Raw genomic sequence first — 23,230 nt, forward strand, 5'->3', positions numbered from 1 at the left:
CCGTTCGTTGGTATTGATCGAATTTCCTTTTTCATAATTTGACCTCAGCACATAAGGAGTGATCGACTGCATTAAAAAAAAGTTTATCCATACCATTTCAATGCTAGTAATCATGGTCATGAACAAAGCTCAGTTAACAGTTTCTGTTGGGACATGATGGATTTTGGTTACTTAAATTAAGCATTTTAAAGACTGTCTATGAAGCCAGTGAGCCCAGCTCCACTGTGCTCTACATTAATAATGCCCTAAAATTGAAAAGAAGTTGCCCACTCTGCCTGCTTCTGGTCTTTTGACGTTACACCTACCATTTTGCTTTCCGTCGCTCGCTGTGTTGTCCTTAACTTAAGCTGAACCCTTTTCGTTAGCCTCCACTTTTCTCTTGAGGAACAGTGGTACACTGACATTCATGATCTAAGAAAACCTGCCATATGCACTCCATTCCATTCTTATCCTTCTATTATTTCCGTTGATGATTCGGATCAGCTGTCACTAGTTGCCCTAAGTGACCTGTTCCTCTGCCACTTCCAGCACCTCGCTACCAATTGTGAACTGTGAGGTGCTGGAACTTGTGCTGCCAATTTTCTTGCTGTGCGTTTTCACCGCCACAGTTAGTATCTAGCTTTCACGCACCCGCAGTTTGGAGTCAGCATGTTTAAGGTTGTTTCACCCGGAGAGTATTACTAAATAAATGCAAATATCGTGCTTCTGTCAGAAAAAAAGGCTCCTGCTTGCGCGAATAAACATGCATGTTTTCGTTGCTTCGTAGCGCTTAAATTCTGAAAGATACTTTGGCGTTCATGTCGAATGTGCTTAGTGTTTGTGAATATTCATCAAGGGATTTTTCCAGTGGTTGTAACAGCGCTTTCTGTGAATACCTAGGCGGCGGCTCAGCGGCCCCCAGCCAGCTCACTGAAGACCTGCAAAGAGTTGGCAGTGTCGCATCCCACATGGGGGTTCGCTTGGCGAACCCCTTCGACAGTGATCGCCACCAAGCAGACCCTGGCGGCGAGTCCCAACCCACACCAACGGTGGCCGCCCTGCTTTCGCGCACTCAAGATGGTTCTATTCCAGGAGCCAGTGGTATGACTTATTTTATATGTATATATATATATATATATACATATATATATATTGTACTGCAAGCTCCAAAAAATATATATGAGATTATTTTTCTTGGAATACATATTCTGTGTATGTACTGCTTTTCTGTTTTTATGCCTAGAGGATTAGATGAAACACTCCAGCAAAATGAATTGCAGCATCCCTGCCTGGCGCTTGTGTCTGACCATTTTTGCTGTTGTAGGTTGCTTCTGTGCTTATTATTTTGTTTTTTTTTCTGAGCATATGAGCTCTTCTGTCATTAAAAGTGTGCATAACAGCTGTAGCCATGTCCAATTTTCTGTGGCATCTGGGTTGTCTTGACCTGTCATAAAAATATTGGCCTGTGTGACCAGTGTTATCAAAGCTACAGCTAAGAGGTGCGAATGCACTGGCCGAACATATTTTCCAAAGTGGTCATCCAAGGAGCATGATTGGCAGTGTATGTGATGAATGTATTCCGGAAATGTTTCCCTTCGAAGCAGGCTAAGTGCATGTTTTATGCCTCCTGTTTTGTTACATAAACGAACTCTAACGGAAGCATTGATTGAGTTACTGCACGACCAAAAATGGTAAAATGTCACCTGAAGGACATTGAAAGCAACGAATACAAGCGTACAAAATAGCGCAGAATGCGTTTAAAGTACCCACTTCATTGTAAACCATTCAAAGGCTAAGGTAGCCTACAGTACTAGCAAAGATTGAAGTGTTTCTTGATCTAAAGCGACATTGCATTGGATTTGCCCTCATTTCAAGGTCTAATAGCAAGCACTTCCTCCGCATTAGGTGATGCAGAGGACCCGCTGTGGTCCTGGCACTATGAAGAGGGTAGCCCGCAGCAAGATGAGCAAATGGAAGAGGAGCCAGTGGCCATGGCAGCCTCCTTAACATCAGCCACAACGGCAACTGCAACACCCTCGGTGCTTCCTGCTGCCTCTACAGCAAGAGCAGCAGGTACCAGCCGCATGAGCTCACAGAGGCAGTCGCCTGCTGTGCCACCTGCGCCAAGCGGTTTTTTTTGTTCCGGCAACACCGGCAGCCGCAGCACCCTCACCCTCAGTGCTTCCTGCTGCCTCTGCAGAAAGCGCAGCAGGTACCAGCCGCACTGCGGGCATGCGTAGGCAGTCGCTGGTCGAGCAAGAGCTAGCAGCTCGCCTTAACGATATTTCTACCGAGAGGGCACAAAAGTGTAAAGAGCACCGGCTGCGGATGAGGCTCTTACGAGCAGACCACCGCGACAAGCTCGCAAAGCGAGCGGCAGTCCATCAGCTCGAGATGGAAAATCTTATGCTTAAGAATGACTTGAAACGGTCGAAAAAGATCCTTTTGGAGCTGCAGATAAAAGCAGTAAAGGGGGAACTGTGAGGAGGGTGATGTTGGAGGTGGGGCAGGGGGACATAATCTAAAAAATGAAAGCACTGCAACTATGGCCAAGTCGCCTGAGAGAAGGGATGAAGTGGGGGGTATACAAATAAGGAGCCAGATGAAGTCGATATAATGCCAGACGGTGTTCTTTAATGTGCACTGACATCGCATAGAACACAGGAGTCTGCAATTTGCCCCCTAACGAATGCAGCTGCCACAGCCAAGAGGCTAGTACCATAGCCCCTGAGCCATCGCAGCAGGTGAAAAATTTGTAACCTCTTATAGGAGCTCTGAAAGGGGCTCTAGTAAAGTTACAATATGCCTGGGACGTTAAAGCATGCCAGTTCACGAATATTGTGTAGCAAGAATTTTTTTAATGCGCTTTGTAGCGGCTGAGCTCTCTGCAGTCAAAATTTGAATTCTCTCCTCTCATCACACTTTGCACGCTGGAAGGTCGGCGCTCCTCTGCCGGCCCCACCTCCGGGGTGCAAAGCTTCCTGACCCACCAGAGCTACGCGGCTTACTGGCCGTGGCCATAGTAGCTGCCCGACGTCTGAAAGAATGCAACCAGTAGCCATCTCTCAACTTATATACGCATTTGTGAGCGATGGAGAAGGGCGCGAGCATGTAAGTCTCCGGGAAGTGCTGGCCAACTTTGGCGCGTGATTGTGGGTTCTCTGCAGGTGTAGAGGTGTATTATTTGGCTCGGATGACAAGCAAATGCAGTGATTGAGAGAGTTAATGTGCTCTCCTCGGAAGGTGTTTCACAGCGCCTTTAAGTCTTGCTTGAATTTCAACCTCATCCAGCTTCTCTTAGTTGCTTTTTACTACAGAATATCTGTAGTGTTTAGGATAGTCAAGCTGCCGCATTGCCTCAGTGGTTATGGCGCTCGGCTGCTGACGCAAAAGCCGTAGGTTCGATCCCAGCTGCTGCGGTTGAATTTTGGTGGAGGCGAAATTCTAGAGGTTTGTGTACCGTGTGATGTCAGTGCACGTTAACGAACCCCAAGGAGTTTATATTTACGGAGCCATTCACTACTGCATTCCTCATAACCCGACTCAGTTTGGGACATTAAACCCCCTTAAAGATAGCCAGTTGCTATATCCAGTTTGTAGTATGGTTTTATGCAGGGTAAAAGCATGCAGATTCTGTTTTTAGCTGCCACATGGTTGTGCAGTATGGTTTTAGTAATGTGTTCTGTTTGAACCAAATGTTTTGTCGTTCTTATTAATCAGTAGAGAAAAAGAGCGCGGACCTCCTGCCATGAGTTATTTCACGTGGACGTAACTGCCACTTTGAGGCCGACTTGGCACTTTCTACGGGGTTGGTTGACTGCACTTTTTAGACATTCTTGTGGTCCAGCCACTTCTTTCCCGGAACCACGGCAGTAGACTAAAAGCTGGTTTAAAAAGCGCCTCTGCTACATTTCCTGTTTGATGTTTTGAAGTGTACGTATTGCTATTTTTTGCTAATTCCCAGGTTTCCTGCATATGTAAGTGAATGCTGTTTTGAAATCTACTTTTCTTCCTTTGTTTGGTACAGTCGTTTTCCAGCAATGTTTTTTTTTCTCATTATTTCTTTTGCATAGCGCATAGGTTTCTTAACAGCTTTGTACCATGTATGATCATCTGTTGAATCTAATGTACAGTCATGCCATGTTAATTTTACCCCTATTGAAAGGGGCAGTTTTTCTGGGACCAAACTTTTGGATTGTATTTATGCCTCATTCAGATCCAATGTCTATGTCGAGACAATGGGCAGGGTGAAAATGCATATAGCCTATTGGGACATATGTATTTTTGTCTTGTTATTATGGACAGCGATGACAACCAAATCCCAAGTGCCTCTACCAGATGTTGTACCCTTGTGTGGCGCCGCGAAGAAAAACACAAACTGTGGAAGAAAAACTCAAAGGATATTTATATTTTCTATTGCATTTTGCTGGCAACTTCTCTACCGATATTTCGGAAGCGTGTGATAGCGCTCGAAACATTCTCCTGGGTGCAGGCCAGGGTTGTTACTGCAGGTTTTACAGAAAAACACACAGTTTCCCTCCGGCCTCCGCTTGTTTTTCTATCGCTACAAACTGCACAGTCCCTGCTGCTTCGGCCTGGCAGCTTGTATATGAAATGGCTCTTCCCATCTAGCCTTTCCTCGCACTCCTTCCGCGCAGACGGGCCGCGCTTTTTGGCTCTAGCCCTCACGTCACCCACCAGCTGTTGGATGAGGTTGCGGCGGTACTGCAGGTGTCGCTGTTCTTTCTCACCACGATTCTGCAGCTGTGTGCACCTCAAATTAAAGCTATTTACGGTGGAAACTTCCAAAAGCCAAAAAAAAGCTTTCGCCACCATTTCATTGTCTTTCGACAAAATGCATAGCTGGCGCAGTAATGGTCTCCACGGTCAACTGCACCCATGTGTTCTGTGTAGTCACATATGACCACTGGTTTCTTCAACGTCACTTTCTTTCCACCTGCTTGTGTCCTTGTCATTTCTTTGAGAGATACATTGTGGGCAGAACTGAGCATCGTCACTTGACGCTTGTCTCGCCACTAAAGCACCATGTAGGAGCGTCCTTTTCTGAAAGCTGCCACTTCGCCCTTTTTCAGTTTTTTCTTGACCTGCTGTGGCATTTGCTTGCGATTTGGCATCACGGTACCAGTCAATTGTACTCTCTGTAGAAGTAACTCCTCGGCAAGCATTGGAGAAGTGTAAAATCTGTCTGTGTAGAGGTGGTAGCCACTCCCCGGCGTAGCTTGCTGCACTTTCTGGAGCAAGTGAAGAACAATCCTGCAGGTCAAGGGCAGCTCGGGACGGCCGAGACTGTCAGTTGTTGTGCTGCCGTAGTAGGGCTCGATTGCCGAAATGTACCCCGTTTGGCAGTCAGCAAGTGCGTAAACACTCATGCCCTATTTGGTTGGCTTCTGTGGATTGTAGCATTTGAACGAGACACGGCCTTTGAAGCCAACAGTGCTCTCATCGATGCAAATTTTGGGGCCGGCTCTGAAATGCTCTCTGCATTTCGCGTCGATGTAATGGACGACGTCCCTGATCTTGCTTCCACGTGTTGCCGGCCGACCTGAAGAGGCATCATGGCATGGGGCAACGTGCAATATCCAAAACATTTGCAGAAATCTTTTCCGGCAGAAAACGTGCGGGAAGAAAGGCATCTTGTTGACAATATCTTGGCTAAAATACTCCTTCAGTTCTGGTTTTGGATTCAAGGCCATGTCTATGATTACACCAAGAAAAGCCTTGAATTCTGTCAAGGTCACGTCTTCCCAGTCCTTCCAAATTGAGTCCTTTGGAAGCTCACCGGCACTCGAAATCTTTTCACGCGCATAGCGGTTTGTTTCGCGCACAATATTGTCCATCAGGTCGTCTGTAAAAAACAGCTGAAAATATTCCAGCTCAGAGTTGAGATTACAAGTGCTTACTTGTGATCCTGGGTTCGTGACAGTGAAGGGAAATTGTGTGAAATCGGGCATATTATCCGCGTACACCTTCCAGTCCGCAGCACGTGGTCGCGCACTGTTTTGTGTGTCAACAGAGGTGCTGTCTCCACCGCCGCCGTCGTCATCGTCACTCGCTTCAGTGGAAGAACTGTCATCACTGTCCGATGGAGGCACGTAATTCTCTTCCTCACTGAAGTCGTCTTCGCTTTCGCTACATGCACCACCGAAAAACGCACGCGGTGAAAACGTTGCCATGCTTGTCAACGAACCGCGCCAACGTGCGTTCTGTGCTCAAGTGAGAACGCTCTGGCGGCTCTAGTATTGAGAACATTGTGCTGCGCCCTAGTGCAAAAAAAAGTAAACTTCAAGAAACAAAGCTTACTTCACCCTCAAGAGATGGTGCATTATGTACACAAAAATGCGCACGATTCGTGGTGAGAAAAACCGCGAAATTTAACCGGCGAACACCCTTGTCGGGCGTTGAAGAAGCGTAGCTTGTTGGGCCAGTTGGTGCATGGTATGAGGAAAACCAGCGAAAAGGACGCAATCACAAGGAGGAGAAGTACACAGGACAACGCTGGAAACACAACTGAAAATTCTTTACTTCGCCAACATCAGAACAGGGCGCACATGCGCGTGAGCACCACAAACGCTATCAAAACAGCAAACACAAACTGATTAAGTGAGCGAAGAAACATGTGGCAACCTATGTCCCATTCATGAAAGTGTATTCTTTTGCCGTGAACCTGACAGAGCTGTCGCTGACGCATTCAGTTCCTAACTGCTTGATTTTAAAAGCTTCTAAGATTTCTCATTCTATCTGTGTTTTGCCGCGGCCGATGATGTTGACATTATGGAACAGAGGGGTGCAGTCTTTGCAGTGGTTGCAATGTCTTGGAAGATTTGCTGTGTTGCCTGGCTGCAGCGAAGTGCGGTGCTGCCTCATACGATCGTTGACGCATTGACACATGGTTGTGCAGTATGGTTTTAGTAATGTGTTCTGTTTGAACCAAACAACAGGACTTGTCGGGCTAGTTGGTTGATCATAATGCAAAAAAGACGAACTGCGCAACAAGAACGCGGACGAAAGGGAGGCAGACACACACTAACGCAGACTTACAACTTTACTAAAGGAAGGAATACAAGGCAAATATATATAGCGATCCCAACGCATTTCAAATCTGATCAATATGGCACGTGACAATCTGCCCAGGCGATAAACAGACCACACAAGAACCAACGCTTACAAGATAATCTTATACCGGGCCGGCCCTTTCTATGAAAACAAAAAGCAAAGGAACGCTTAGCGACAGTGCACTCTTGAGAATTACGCGTTCTCCAAAGTAAGAAAATTCAAAACAAAACCACACCACTGTAGCCATCTGATACCACTGAAGCTCGAACCGCTTACAAGCGCAGGTGCTGACACCAAAACCAAGAGACGAAGCACACCCCCTTTTGAAAGCAAACAAAACGGGAAACAAGAACAACCACATCGGTTATCGTCAAAATCAAAAAAACAGTGAAAAAAGGCACCAGGTCAAAAGGGTAAAAACACCATGAATCAGCTCAAGAAGCTACGTCACAAAAACAGTGAAAATAGGCACCGAGTCATTTAAAAAACAAAAAGATGAAAGACGGGACAACAGTTTAAGACAACAACGGTTTTAAAAAAAGGGGAGGGGTGAATGAAATCCGAAGCGTAGGAAAACATCTCAAACCATGACAGAACCGAAACAAAACTGAGATCGCTAATCAAATGAACAACGAAAGCATCAAACGCAATCAGGAGGCACTGCTCAATCACCAGGGCACAAACAGGCCACTAGGCAACACATGCCCCCGCAAAAACGAAAATTCTTTGGATGATAAGGAAATGGAAGCCTTGCTAACACAGTTGTCCGTGGTGCCGATGTAAAAAGTTTCGACGACGAGACGCTCCCATTTGTCATTCAATCTGGCCAGAAATTCCGTCTTTTCGAACCATGGTACACAGTCCCGTTGCTTCATTTTTGTGCAGTCCGCACAATGCTTAGCCAAAAACCCTCCATCGTTGTTTGCCACGCTCAACCGGTGCTCCCTTGCTCTTTCATTAAAGCATCTGCCGGTTTGGCCTATATAGACTTTTCCGCAACTAAGGGGAATGCGGTAAACAACGCCGGAAACGCAATCTTTGAACTTCCTTAGATGTTTGATTTTGCAAGGGGTCTTCTTAGTGTTCTTCATCATCACGCACACCTTGGACAGTCTGCATGGAGCCGAGAAGACAACGTTGACGCCTCCTTTTCTCGCCACTTTCTTGATGTTGTGCGAGAATTTGTGGATGTATGGAATGACATGGGCCTTCTTTTGCTCGGCGTCTACTTTGTCTTTGCGTTCTCTCTTAATTTTTTGAAGCACATTTTCACACACACTCGAAATGACGTGCGGAGGGTATCTAGCTGCTTGCAAACGCTGAAGCTGGTACTGGAAGCTCTCTTGGACTTTGTGGTCACAGGACTTTTTTAGGGCCGACTCAACACATAGGGAAATGATGCCTCGCTTGACCAACTTCGAATGGGCACTAGTGTAGGGAAGCAAAGCCTTTTTTGACCTGGGTTTGAAGGACCAGCACACACGCTGTTTGTCAAAGTGCAGATCTAAATCCAGGAACTGAAGATGACCATCAAGCGGTAGCTCACTGGTAAACCGGAGCCCGAAAGATTCAGATGAAAATGCCGAGAGGATCTTTGAGGCCAAATCCTGAAGATTGCCGTCCCCCGGTGGGGTCAGGAAGATTAGGTAGTCATCGACGTACCTGCACACGCGGGTGACAGCCATCCCTCGCAGCTTTTCTTGAAGACGTCGGTCAAAGGATGACAGAAAAATGTCGCTTAAGGCTGGAGCTATGCTCGAACCTATACAAATGCCTGCTTTTTGAATATGATAACTCTCATTGAAGTGGATGACGGAAGACTTTAGATAGAAATCTATAAGTTCCAAGAAGTTGCCAGTGTTGAGGCCAACTGAGTTCCGGAACTTCGTCTCTCCGTGAAGCTCCACGCATTCTCTGATGGCAGCGAACAGTCCTTCGTGCGGAATGGAATAATACATGTCCTCGATGTCGACGGAAAAAGCCGTCGTGGAAGTTGGTAGCCCTTTTCCCATCAGCTCAACGACTTCTTTGGAGCTTCTAACGAGGAACGGGTCATTGCCTAATAACACATTCAAATGTATCTGCAGGAAGTTCCCAAGCTTCCTCTGCCAGCAGTTCCTGTCCGACACGATTAGTCGAAAGGGGCAATCAATTTTATGCGTTTTTCCAGTGAAAAACACTTCAAGGGTTCCGGCATCCTCGTTTTTCACGGCCTTCATCAAATGCTCTAACTTCAAATCCTTTAAAAGTCTCACGGCTTCTCGCTTTCTTTTCTTCGGATCGTGCTTGACTGGCGTGAAGTTCTTTGTAACGGCATCCATCGCCTTGCTCTGGAACAAGCCTTGCGGTAAGACTACAAAACCCCCTTCCTTGTCCGACTGGATGACCGTTAAGCCATTTTCTTTAAGAAAATTGACGACCTTCTTGACAGGTGGCTTAGAAGATGTCCTGTTACTCGCATGGCGGTAGGCGCACTCCACACCCTCTCCGATGATTCTCTCCTTTTCTTGTTCAGTCACTCTCTCGCCGATACCGTGGACTAACCCGAGAAGGCTTGGCCTGGAGCATGGTGGTTCGAAGCAGTACTTGGGGCCTTTGTCCAGGATGGTCTCGATATCCTTTGGGATGCTGGCTCCTCCTAAAACTAAAGTCTTCCGTCATCCACTTCAATGAGAGTTATCATATTCAAAAAGCAGGCATTTGTATAGGTTCGAGCATAGCTCCAGCCTTAAGCGACATTTTTCTGTCATCCTTTGACCGACGTCTTCAAGAAAAGCTGCGAGGGATGGCTGTCACCCGCGTGTGCAGGTACGTCGATGACTACCTAATCTTCCTGACCCCACCGGGGGACGGCAATCTTCAGGATTTGGCCTCAAAGATCCTCTCGGCATTTTCATCTGAATCTTTCGGGCTCCGGTTTACCAGTGAGCTACCGCTTGATGGTCATCTTCAGTTCCTGGATTTAGATCTGCACTTTGACAAACAGCGTGTGTGCTGGTCCTTCAAACCCAGGTCAAAAAAGGCTTTGCTTCCCTACACTAGTGCCCATTCGAAGTTGGTCAAGCGAGGCATCATTTCCCTATGTGTTGAGTCGGCCCTAAAAAAGTCCTGTGACCACAAAGTCCAAGAGAGCTTCCAGTACCAGCTTCAGCGTTTGCAAGCAGCTGGATACCCTCCGCACGTCATTTCGAGTGTGTGTGAAAATGTGCTTCAAAAAATTAAGAGAGAACGCAAAGACAAAGTAGACGCCGAGCAAAAGAAGGCCCATGTCATTCCATACATCCACAAATTCTCGCACAACATCAAGAAAGTGGCGAGAAAAGGAGGCGTCAACGTTGTCTTCTCGGCTCCATGCAGACTGTCCAAGGTGTGCGTGATGATGAAGAACACTAAGAAGACCCCTTGCAAAATCAAACATCTAAGGAAGTTCAAAGATTGCGTTTCCGGCGTTGTTTACCGCATTCCCCTTAGTTGCGGAAAAGTCTACATAGGCCAAACCGGCAGATGCTTTAATGAAAGAGCAAGGGAGCACCGGTTGAGCGTGGCAAACAACGATGGAGGGTTTTTGGCTAAGCATTGTGCGGACTGCACAAAAATGAAGCAACGGGACTGTGTACCATGGTTCGAAAAGACGGAATTTCTGGCCAGATTGAATGACAAATGGGAGCGTCTCGTCGTCGAAACTTTTTACATCGGCACCACGGACAACTGTGTTAGCAAGGCTTCCATTTCCTTATCATCCAAAGAATTTTCGTTTTTGCGGGGGCATGTGTTGCCTAGTGGCCTGTTTGTGCCCTGGTGATTGAGCAGTGCCTCCTGATTGCGTTTGATGCTTTCGTTGTTCATTTGATTAGCGATCTCAGTTTTGTTTCGGTTCTGTCATGGTTTGAGATGTTTTCCTACGCTTCGGATTTCATTCACCCCTCCCCCTTTTTTAAAACCGTTGTTGTCTTAAACTGTTGTCCCGTCTTTCATCTTTTTGTTTTTTAAATGACTCGGTGCCTATTTTCACTGTTTTTGTGACGTAGCTTCTTGAGCTGATTCATGGTGTTTTTACCCTTTTGACCTGGTGCCTTTTTTCACTGTTTTTTTTATTTTGACGATAACCGATGTGGTTGTTCTTGTTTCCCGTTTTGTTTGCTTTCAAAAGGGGGTGTGCTTCGTCTCTTGGTTTTGGTGTCAGCACCTGCGCTTGTAAGCGGTTCGAGCTTCAGTGGTATCAGATGGCTACAGTGGTGTGGTTTTGTTTTGAATTTTCTTACTTTGGAGAACGCGTAATTCTCAAGAGTGCACTGTCGCTAAGCGTTCCTTTGCTTTTTGTTTTCATAGAAAGGGCCGGCCCGGTATAAGATTATCTTGTAAGCGTTGGTTCTTGTGTGGTCTGTTTATCGCCTGGGCAGATTGTCACGTGCCATATTGATCAGATTTGAAGTGCGTTGGGATCGCTATATATATTTGCCTTGTATTCCTTCCTTTAGTAAAGTTGTAAGTCTGCGTTAGTGTGTGTCTGCCTCCCTTTCGTCCGTGTTCTTGTTGCGCAGTTCGTCTTTTTTGCATTGAACCAAATGTTTTGTCATTCTTATCAATCAGTAGAGGAAAAGAGTGCGGCACTCCTGCCGTGAGTTATTTCATGAGGACGTAACTGCCACTTTGAGGCCGACTTGGCACTTTCTACGGGGTTGGTTGACTGCACTTTTTAGACATTCTTGTGGTCCAGCCACTTCTTTCCCGGAACCACGGCAGTAGACTAAAAGCTGGTTTAAAAAGCGCCTCTGCTACATTTCCTGTTTGATGTTTTGAAGTGTACGTAGTGCTATTTTTTGCTAATTCCCAGGTTTCCTGCATATGTAAGTGAATGCTGTTTTGAAATCTACTTTTCTTCCTTTGTTCGGTACAGTCGTTTTCCAGCAATGTTTTTTTTCTCATTATGACTTTTGCATAGCGCATAGGTTTCTTTACAGCTTTGTACCATGTATGATCATCTGCTGAATCTAATGTACAGTCATGCCATGTTAATTTTACCCCTATTGAAAGGGGCAGGTTTTCTGGGACCAAACTTTCGGATTGTATTTATGCCTCATTAAAATCCAATGTCTATGTCGAGACAATGGACAGGGTGAAAATGCATATAGCCTATTGGGACATATGTATTTTTGTCTTGTTATTATGGACAGCGATGACAACCAAATCCCAAGTGCCTCTACCAGATGTTGTACCCCTTGTATATTGATATTGATTGTTTTAAAGCTCCTCGCGATTACAATAACGCTCCCGTGTTTCCCAATTTCCACGTGCCACTATAGCAGGCTGCAGCCATAAAGCTTTATTTAAAGAATATTTGCTTCTTTTTCTTCACAATTCATTATTACGGCCAACTCACTCCGAAACTTTTACCCACTTTCCGAATCTTTTACCCACTTTCCGGCTGTCCTGGTCTGAAACTATTTTGCCAGTTTGTGGCGCCGCGAAGAAAAACACAAACTGTGGAAGAAAAACTCAAAGGATATTTATATTTTCTATTGCATTTTGCTGGCAACTTCTCTACCGATATTTCGGAAGCGTGTGATAGCGCTCGAAACATTCTCCTGGGTGCAGGCCAGGGTTGTTACTGCAGGTTTTACAGAAAAACACACAGTTTCCCTCCGGCCTCCGCTTGTTTTTCTATCGCTACAAACTGCACAGTCCCTGCTGCTTCGGCCTGGCAGCTTGTATATGAAATGGCTCTTCCCATCTAGCTTTTCCTCGCACTCCTTCCGCGCAGACGGGCCGCGCTTTTTGGCTCTAGCCCTCACGTCACCCACCAGCTGTTGGATGAGGTTGCGGCGGTACTGCAGGTGTCGCTGTTCTTTCTCACCACGATTCTGCAGCTGTGTGCGCCTCAAAATAAAGCTATTTACGGTGGAAATTTCCAAAAGCCAAAAAAAAAGCTTTCGCCACCATTTCATTGTCTTTCGACAAAATGCATAGCTGGCGCAGTAATGGTCCGCACGGTCAACTGCACCCATGTGTTCTGTGTAGTCACATATGACCACTGGTTTCTTCAACGTCACTTTCTTTCCACCTGCTTGTGTCCTTGTCATTTCTTTGAGAGATACATTGTGGGCAGAACTGAGCATCGTCACTTGACGCTTGTCTCGCCACTAAAGCACCATGTATGAGCGTCCTTTTCTGAAAGCTGCCACTTCGCCCTTTTTCAGTTTTTTCTTGACCTGCTGTGGCATTTGCTTGCGATTTGGCATCACGGTACCAGTCAATTGTACTCTCTGTAGAAGTAACTCCTCGGCAAGCATTGGAGAAGTGTAAAATCTGTCTGTGTAGAGGTGGTAGCCACTCCCCGGCGTAGCTTGCTGCACTTTCAGGAGCAAGTGAAGAACAATCCTGCAGGTGAAGGGCAGCTCGGGACGGCCGAGACTGTCAGTTGTTGTGCTGCCGTAGTAGGGCTCAATTGCCGAAATGTACCCCGTTTGGCAGTCAGCAAGTGCGTAAACACGCATGCCCCATTTGGTTGGCTTCTGTGGATTGTAGCATTTGAACGAGACACGGCCTTTGAAGCCAACAGTGCTCTCATCGATGCAAATTTTGGGGCCGGCTCTGAAATGCTCTCTGCATTTCTCGTCGATGTAATGCACGACGTCCCTGATCTTGCTTCCACGTGTTGCCGGCCGACCTGAAGAGGCATCATGGCACGGGGCAACGTGCAACATCCAAAACATTTGCAGAAATCTTTTCCGGCAGAAAATGTGCGGGAAGAAAGGCATCTTGTTGACAATATCTTGGCTAAAATACTCCTTCAGTTCTGGTTTTGGATTCAAGGCCATGTCTATGATTACACCAAGAAAAGCCTTGAATTCTGTCAAGGTCACGTCTTCCCAGTCCTTCCAAATTGAGTCCTTTGGAAGCTCACCGGCACTCGAAATCTTATCACGCGCATAGTGGTTTGTTTCGCGCACAATATTGTCCATCAGGTCGTCTGTAAAAAACAGCTGAAAATATTCCAGCTCAGAGTTGAGATTACAAGTGCTTACTTGTGATCCTGGGTTCGTGACAGTGAAGGGAAATTGTGTGAAATCGGGCATATTATCCACGTACACCTTCCAGTCCGCAGCACGTGGTCGCGCACTGTTTTGTGTGTCAACAGAGGTGCTGTCTCCACCGCCGCCGTCGTCATCGTCACTCGCTTCAGTGGAAGAACTGTCATCACTGTCCGATGGAGGCACGTAATTCTCTTCCTCACTGAAGTCGTCTTCGCTTTCGCTAAATGCACCACCGAAAAACGCACGCGGTGAGAACGTTGCCATGCTTGTCAACGATTCGCGCCAACGTGCGTTCTGTGCTCAAGTGAGAACGCTCTGGCGGCTCTAGTATTGAGAACATTGTGCTGCGCCCTAGTGCAAAAAAAAGTAAACTTCAAGAAACAAAGCTTACTTCACCCTCAAGAGATGGTGCATTATGTACACAAAAATGCGCACGATTCGTGGTGAGAAAAACCGCGAAATTTAACCGGCGAACACCCTTGTCGGGCGTTGAAGAAGCGTAGCTTGTTGGGCCAGTTGGTGCATGGTATGAGGAAAACCAGCAAAAAGGACGCAATCACAAGGAGAAGTACACAGGACAACGCTGGAAACACAACTGAAAATTCTTTACTTCGCCAACATCAGAACAGGGCGCACATGCGCGTGAGCGCCACAAACGCTATCAAAACAGCAAACACAAACTGATTAAGCGAGCGAAGAATCATGTGGCAACCTATGTCCCATTCATGAAAGTGTATTCTTTTGCCGTTAACCTGACAGAGCTGTCGCTGACGCATTCAGTTCCTAACTGCTTGATTTTAAAAGCTTCTAAGATTTCTCGTTCTATCTGTGTTTTGCCGCGGCCGATGATGTTGACATTATGGAACAGAGGGGTGCAGTCTTTGCAGTGGTTGCAATGTCTTGGAAGATTTGCTGTGTTGCCTGGCTGCAGCGAAGTGCGGTGCTGCCTCATACGGTCGTTGACGCATTGACACATGGTTGTGCAGTATGGTTTTAGTATTGTGTTCTGTTTGAACCAAATGTTTTGTCGTTCTTATTAATCAGTAGAGGAAAAGAGTGCGGCACTCCTGCCGTGAGTTATTTCATGAGGACGTAACTGCCACTTTGAGGCCGACTTGGCACTTTCTACGGGGTTGGTTGACTGCACTTTTTAGACATTCTTGTGGCCCAGCCACTTCTTTCCCGGAACCACGGCAGTAGACTAAAAGCTGGTTTAAAAAGCGCCTCTGCTACATTTCCTGTTTGATGTTTTGAAGTGTACGTAGTGCTATTTTTTGCTAATTCCCAGGTTTCCTGCATATGTAAGTGAATGCTGTTTTGAAATCTACTTTTCTTCCTTTATTTGGTACAGTTGTTTTCCAGCAATGTTTTTTTTCTCATTATGTCTTTTGCATAGTGCATAGGTTTATTTACAGCTTTGTACCATGTATGATCATCTGCTGAATCTAATGTACAGTCATGCCATGTTAATTTTACCCCTATTGAAAGGGGCAGGTTTTCTGGGACCAAACTTTCGGATTGTATTTATGCCTCATTCAAATCCAATGTCTATGTCGAGACAATGGACAGGGTGAAAATGCATATAGCCTATTGGGACATATGTATTTTTGTCTTGTTATTATGGACAGCGATGACAACCAAATCCCAAGTGCCTCTACCAGATGTTGTACCCCTTGTATATTGATATTGATTGTTTTAAAGCTCCTCGCGATTACAATAACGCTCCCGTGTTTCCCAATTTCCATGTGCCACTATAGCAGGCTGCAGCCATAAAGCTTTATTTAAAGAATATTTGCTTCTTTTTCTTCACAATTCATTATTACGGCCAACTCACTTTATGGGCACTTTTGCTGGGGAACACTGTGAAGTTTTTTGCTTGTGTGTGATGTTCCTGCCCCAGTGTTGGCCACTGTGGGCATTGCATAAATAAGCAAATAAAATGCAGCACCAAGTGCACTCAGGGTTTTTTCTTCATTTTGTAACAGTGCAATTTACAAAACTTCCTTGAGTTGTGGAAAACACTGTTCACCAAACCATGGCATATGCTGAACAAATTTTAAGAGAACCTATAAACTCTCAAACTACACATGAGAGAAATGGGTGGGATGGTTTTCTCAGGAGGATTAGGAGGAAAGGCAGGGAGGTTAACCAGTGAATAATCGGTTTGCTACCCTGCACGGGGGGAAAGTAGTGAGGAGAATCTAGACCTGCACCCGTCAGTGGGTGCAGGTCTAGATTCTCCAGTGCACGGCAGCGAGACTGTCTTTCGGCGCTGTAGGCAGGGCATTCACAAAGAATGTGGGCTATAGCCTCATCACACCCGCAGATGGCACAGCAGGGCTGTCACACATACCTATTAAGAAGGAGTAGTGCTTGGTGAAAGCTACACCAAGCCACAGGCGACGCAACAAAGTTGCTTCACATCGCGGTAGGCCAGATGGATGCCAAAGCTTTAGATCTGGGTCTAAGGTTTTTAAAGGCAAATGCGAGAATTAGCCTGAATTCCACGCGGCAAGCGTGATGTCCCGCAACAGTGCTGCGTCGGGTCTCGTGATGGGGATGGACACACAATCACCCTCGTGGTGAGCAGTTCGCGCGGTCTCGTCCGCATGGTGGTTGCCTGTGATGCCGCTGTGTCCTTGCAGCCAATGGTAAACAATATCGTGCCCTTTGTTGGTGGCTGTGTGGTGGAGCTCTCGGATTTCGGCAACAAGTTGTTCATGGAACCCATGACGAGCAGATTGTAGCGCTTGGAGGGCTGCTTTTGAATCAGTGAAAACAGACCATCGCTGGGCTGTTTCTTCACTGATATGCCACTTGAGAGGTTCATTGATTACCATTGCCAACATTACTGGGGCGCGATTACGGATCAGTCTCAAAAAACTGTCTCAATATTGAGACAGTGACGTCAAAATGACGACACCGAGAAATGCCGACCGCCGAATCGGCCAATGCGGAGCAAGGAGGCGGTGGGCTCCGCCCCGAAACCACTAATCGCACGACAAGGGACCGTAGACTAATGTTTTGCAGTAAAAACGCAGTCAATAAAAACGAGTAATGTTTTATTTTGCTAAGTAACTGTATTTCAAACCCAACAGCACCAAGCAAAAAAAGCAGTGTTTTCATTTTTGCAATTAAGTTTGCTGTTCAGTCACTGTTTTTGCCACGAAGGTGTGCTGTCAGCGGTATAGCGTGAACATGTTAGTCTGAAAATGAACAAAAACGCAATGAAGAAAACAAGCAATGTTTTATTTTGGTATTAAACTGTGTTGCAATTTCAACAACACGAGGGAAAATTAGAAGCATTCTCAGTTTTGCAATGAAATTTGCTGCAGGTTAACTGCTTTTGCCATGAGGGCGCGCTGGCAGTGGTATCGCGTGAACATGGCGGCGTGCAAGAAAACAGCTGATTCCACGGCTAGTTCCCGATTTTTTGCGTGTCGTCTAAAATCAAGGCACTTTGCAGATGTCTGAAGTGTGCAGAAAAATCTGATTGAAGGCAGTGAATGCTACGGGCCTGCGTAGATCAACTTACAAGGAGCGCTGGGCTTGAAAATCGACGAAGACAACATATTGTGGTAAGTGTGTATTTGCTTATTATCGATGACACCAATAGCCCATAGATGCTCTTCGGTTGACGTGTGGGATGTGTAGTTCCGTATTTTGTTTGCTAAATACAAGACGACGGGGAAGTGTGACATATGGGGCGAAATAAAGTTGTATGGCTGCGTGATCGTCAGTTCATCGTGTGTAGGCGTGTAAGTAAGGAACGATCAAGGACGAGAAAAACGATTAGGCGCACTCTACCAACCATCTTGCTCGTCCTTGCTGCTTCGTAACCTTGTATAAGTTGTTCCAATAGAGCGCACGTCTATGCTCTGCTGTGTGAACCCAAGTTATATATAGCGCATGTCCTTGTGAAGCCAAGCTGTACATTCCCCATTATTCCCTATTTCATTCCCTGACCAATACCTAGAAATGCTGGCGGAATTGGCATAATATACCGTTATCATTTGAAACGGCTAATCCACCATCATGACGACAGCACGTGTGTCCAAAGAGCAGCTCGTCATGATGGTTGAATTTATGGAACAGCACCCGGCGCTCGCCCACGCTGCCTCACCCCTTTCCGGGGGCTTCACGGCGGCTCGCAGGCGCGAGCTGTGGCAGCAGCTTGCGGCCCTGCTGAACGCCGTGGGCCCCGCTGCCAAAACTGCGCTTCAGTGGCGCCACACTTGGCAAGTGTGGTGCACCCGCTGCAAGAAGCAGGAGGCGCAGTTTTTGGCGGCGGGAAGGTGAGCGTGTCAACAACGGTCTGTCGAATGGCCCTTGAATATGTCTCTCCACACCCTGTCGCAGGGGCACTGGAGGCGGCAGGCTGCCGGGGCTGGCAGGCCGGGTGTCCAAGCTGCTGTCGCCGGGCCTCGTTCTAGGCGTCGCAGCTCCAATGTTTTCTTCGTCCAGCCAGGTATGTTGTAAGCCGCGGTGACGTTAGTAATAATGAGAGGGGAATGATAGGGGAGGCTAATGAAGAATAATGAATGTCAACCTCGGGGCCATGTACTGTGAGCAATGCACACACATAATGAACTTCGAGACACTCGTGCATGAACGTGGGGCGCTGTGCCTCTTGCAGAACCAGCCCCGTGTGTCCGTGGGGGAGATGCCAGGGACGAGCGGCCTGCAGCAGGCAGAGGCGCGCTCTCCATCTGGTAAGTGAAAATTTCGTCATTTGATATGTACACCTAACAACTTGTGCACATTGTTGACTTCGTTGTGGTTTTTCTTTTAGTTAGGGAGGGATGCGAATGCTGAGCTAAGAAATGCAACCTCGAGTTATGTACCTTGTACTACATTGCCGTCTCGGTACTGCTATGTTTCTTCTTGTGTCTCAGTACCTAGTAACCGTGTGTTTTGCACCAATACACGCTCTGCTGAAACTGTCCACTAAGCAGTGCTGTCTTGTGGAATGAATTCACATAGATGGCACCCCCCCGGAAGAAGAGCTGGAGGAGCTGGACGAGGAGGACGAGGGCGCACCTTGTGACACAGCCTGTGAGTTGGTGTCCCAATATCATGCTGCACATTATCCATTTCGCAAGCTACCTAACAATAATACCATTCGCAGGAGCAGACTATCAGTATCACTTTACAATACGCACACAAGTTTGGTTTGGTTTATGGGGCTTTAACGTTCCAAAGCAACTCCAGCTATGACAAACGCCGTAGTGAAGGGCTCCTGGAATTTGGACCGCCTGGGGTTCTTTACTGTGCACTGACATCGCACAGTACACGGGCCTCTAGAATTTCGCCTCCATCGAAATTCGACCGCCGCGTGTTTCGGGCCAGCAGCCGAGCGCCATAACCACTCAGCCACCGTGGCAGCCACCCACAGAAGTGTCTTTCATATGCAGCACTGGTACCTTGTGCACGCTTTTTCCCTCTTACAGCGGAAACTGTGGTGTCTGCGATGGTTACACAAATGTGCACATTGAAACAATGCTGTTTTTGTCATACTGCTGATTATGAATGCTTTTATGTACTGCTCCCCGGTATGCATGTCAACAGCCCTCTGAGATATTGCACCAAACAGTCAAGTTATTGTACACCGTGCGCCACTATATGACAAGTGTACATTCAGTCACTTTCTCCTTTTGACAGCTACACAGGAGCGGCGAAATGTGGCGGCGGGGCGTCCAAGGCAGCAGCGGCGGAGCATGCGGGCGGAGGAGGTCCGCCAGCTGCTGACAGAGACGCGGCGGACCAATGACCTCCACGAAGCCCGTGCTGCTGAGGACGCCACGTTTCATGTGCGCCTCCTAGAGGTATGTGCACACAACACCCACCACATTTAGTGAAGGAGAAGCATCTGCATGCAACATGTTGTATCTACATTCACAGTTCGAAACCAATGCGTGACCTGTAGAGACATTTCACTAGTTCATATTTATGTCCAACGAGCCCTACATGTCTGTGAAGTGTGCAAATGAAGCTCCTTTCATGTGCAGGAACAGCGGCGAACAACAACAGCAGTGCACAGCCTGACGGCGGCAGTGACACAGTTGACTGCCGCCGTCACAGAAACCGGGGCGCACATGCTGCACACTGCTGAGGCGGCAAGGGCCGATACGATGCGCCTCACCGAGCAAGTGGTACTTGCGGTGGCCCTGATTGTGCGTGTTTTGAACAATCAGGTACAGCCACCGCAGTAACTTGTTCGGTGGGGCTTTTTTTTTCTTCCTTTTTTACCTGTTTTTTTGTTTTTTTTTGCGTTCTGCAAGGTACACAGCATTTTTTTATTTCCCTGCCGGGTGCAGGTGTTATGTATATATTTATTTTCCTCCTGCAAGGTGCAGAACATTTTTTTATTTCCCTGCCAGGTGCAGGTGTTATGTATATATTTATTTTCCTCCTGCAAGGTGCAGAACATTTTTTTATTTCCCTGCCAGGTGCAGGTGTTATGTATATATTTATTTTCCTCCTGCAAGGTGCAGAACATTTTTTTATTTCCATGCCAGGTGCAGGTGTTATGTATATATTTATTTTCGTCCTGCAAGGTGCAGAATATTTTTTTATTTCCCTGCCAGGTGCAGGTGTTATGTATATATTTATTTTCCTCCTGCAAGGTGCAGAACATTTTTTTATTTCCCTGCCAGGTGCAGGTGTTATGTATATATTTATTTTCCTCCTGCAAGGTGCAGAACATTTTTTTATTTCCCTGCCAGGTGCAGGTGTTATGTATATATTTATTTTCGTCCTGCAAGGTGCAGAATATTTTTTTATTTCCCTGCCAGGTGCAGGTGTTATGTATATATTTATTTTCCTCCTGCAAGGTGCAGAACATTTTTTTATTTCCCTGCCAGGTGCAGGTGTTATGTATATATTTATTTTCCTCCTGCAAGGTGCACAACATTTTTTTATTTCCCTGCCAGGTGCAGGTGTTATGTATATATTTATTTTCCTTCTGCAAGGTGCCAAACATTTTTTTGTTTCCCTGCCAGGTGCATGGGGCTTGTGTATGAATGTTTTTTTTTCCTTCTGTAATTTTTAACTTGTGTGCAGTGTACAGGCTGTACAGTATTCGTTGTTCACTTTGGTTTCGTGTTTCAATGTGGAAGCATTGCTAGTCACATTGCGAGAAAACCTGACGGCATGTATGAGCACTCGCAGATGGTACAGAAAATCCCAGTCATGTCAGGATAATTTTGCCGTCATCACGTGATCGCATGGCGCACACGGCAAGCCGAGGGCCGCCTTTCCCGACGGTCATATACATGACATTCGCGTTATACACCCCCCACTGACTGAGTTCAATATGGCAAAACTTTTCCCTGCTACATTTGTGTCAAAATTGCAACTAACCATTTCTCGTGCAGTGTTCCAGGTGGTGTCATACGCACGTGCTTTCACATTCCTGCACATAACCAGTGTGAAGTGTGTGTGCAAATTTTTTGTGATGGTACCTTGCAACATCGTGCAAGACACACACAAGGTGTGTGATATGTACTGTTTACTTTGATTTCGTTTTTACCTGTTACCTTTTTACGTTCTGCAAGACACACAACGTATGCTAAATCTAGTCAGTGTTTGGTTTTCCATATGTTCATTAATCTTCCTGCTTTGCACATTCACGATTGTGTACTTTAACGACGCGTTGTGGTACACGTGCTTATAGGAACAATGTTGTAGAGGGCTCCACGTTAATTTACACCACGGGGTTCTTGAACGTGTGTACACATTGCATAGCGCACGCACACTGTCCGTCGCAATGTGACCGCCACGGCTGACAGTTAACCTGCTCCACATCGGTAGCAGAATACTTCAAACAAACAGTGGGGTGCCACGACGGGGCCTACCATGACTTGTTTCAAAATATTGGAAGGTATATATAGGAACTGTACAGCTACCGTAGTCCTCTATAAAGTCAGCATTCAAACTGCAATAAGGAAGGACATCGGGCAAGGAGACACGATTTCGCCAATACTATTCACCGCCTGTTTACAGGAGGTATTCCGAGGCATGAAATGTGAGCAGTTGGGAATAAGAGTAAATGGAGAGTACCTAAATAATCTGTGATTCGCTGAGGACATTGTCTTGCCGAGTCGCTCAGGTGATGAACGAGTTAGGCAGAGCAGAACGGTAGGTCTAAAAATTAACATCCAGCAAGCCAAAGTCCTGTTCTACAGTCTAGCAAGGGAACAGCAGTTCACAGTTGGCAATGACAGCTCATCGTGAGATGGAAAAAAAACTAGACGGATAAGAATGGGGTGGAGCAGATATGGCCAGTCCTCTCAGATCATGAATGGCAGTTTACCAATATCCCTAGGACAGGCCATGTAATTGCAAGGCAAGATAACCGCTGCTCCTTCAGGGTTACGGAGTGTATTCCAAGAGAAGGAAAGCACAGCAAGGGGGCGGAACTAAGTTAGGTGGGCGGATGAGAGAAGTTTGCAGGTACAGTGGACGCAGCTGGCAAAGGACAGGGTTAATTAGGGAGACATGGAAGACGCCTTTGCCCTGTAATGTGTGTTGTGAGGCTGATGATGAATGAGAATTTTGTCATGTTACAGTCATTATGACAGCACAACTTGCCATATTCATGATGCATTCCGTTGTGTGTCAATCTTCTTGCAACTGCTATGCTTTGCCATTGAGCAGAAATTCATAACACGTTGTCGTTTTGATATTCATGCATTTTGTGGGTGACACACTTTCTCTAGTCAGGCGAAATGTGTTACACACGTACAGCGCATTGCTTTAGATGTGTACCACGGTTTAATATGGGCTGAAGTGTGTTTTATGTTCACATAACTCACGTAGAAGCTGTGGTAACACGTAGGCCGCTAGTCTTGTCATGTTTATCATGTTTGTATGCTGCAATTTGTGCACCACACGTGAAGATGTTACTTGTTCATGGTATTGCAAGCAGTCCATTTTGCACCTATCTGTTCAAATAAAAACACCTGTGATAAATGCTGGTACAAAAAATAAAAGTGCATGCTGAAAGGAACTCTGAAATGATTTCGATGGACATATTGTAGTGCAAGAGAGGTCAAGTGCTCTTTGTTGGTATTTCAGTTAAATTTTAAAGGTGTGTTTGCACCCTGTAATTTAGGAATGAATAAAAAAGTCCTCCTCGCAGT

The 23,230-nt window shown here is 46.3% G+C and overlaps 1 protein-coding gene across 1 annotated transcript; it reads left to right on the forward strand.

The window, feature by feature from the left end:
- Positions 1-16,938: 16,938 nt before the first annotated feature.
- LOC144116073 (uncharacterized) lies at positions 16,939-20,605 on the forward strand. The gene is made up of 5 exons (XM_077650727.1): positions 16,939-18,555; positions 18,724-18,799; positions 19,071-19,142; positions 19,749-19,912; positions 20,096-20,605. Exons 1-5 carry the CDS (start codon positions 18,535-18,537, stop codon positions 20,297-20,299), a joined length of 537 nt encoding a protein of 178 aa, XP_077506853.1. The 5' UTR covers positions 16,939-18,534; the 3' UTR covers positions 20,300-20,605.
- Positions 20,606-23,230: the final 2,625 nt, after the last annotated feature.

Source organism: Amblyomma americanum, chromosome 1 (genome assembly GCF_052857255.1).
Source record: "Amblyomma americanum isolate KBUSLIRL-KWMA chromosome 1, ASM5285725v1, whole genome shotgun sequence".
NCBI lineage: Eukaryota > Metazoa > Arthropoda > Arachnida > Ixodida > Ixodidae > Amblyomma > Amblyomma americanum.

What these genes read in the sequence shown, in the direction of transcription:
- LOC144116073 (XM_077650727.1), top strand. Translation starts at nt 18,535, where the DNA reads ATGTTTTCTTCGTCCAGCCAG. An exon ending in TGTTTTCTTCGTCCAGCCAG is followed by an intron (nt 18,556 to 18,723) that starts GTATGTTGTAAG and finishes TGCCTCTTGCAG; the next exon opens with AACCAGCCCCGTGTGTCCGT. An exon ending in AGAGGCGCGCTCTCCATCTG is followed by an intron (nt 18,800 to 19,070) that starts GTAAGTGAAAAT and finishes GAATTCACATAG; the next exon opens with ATGGCACCCCCCCGGAAGAA.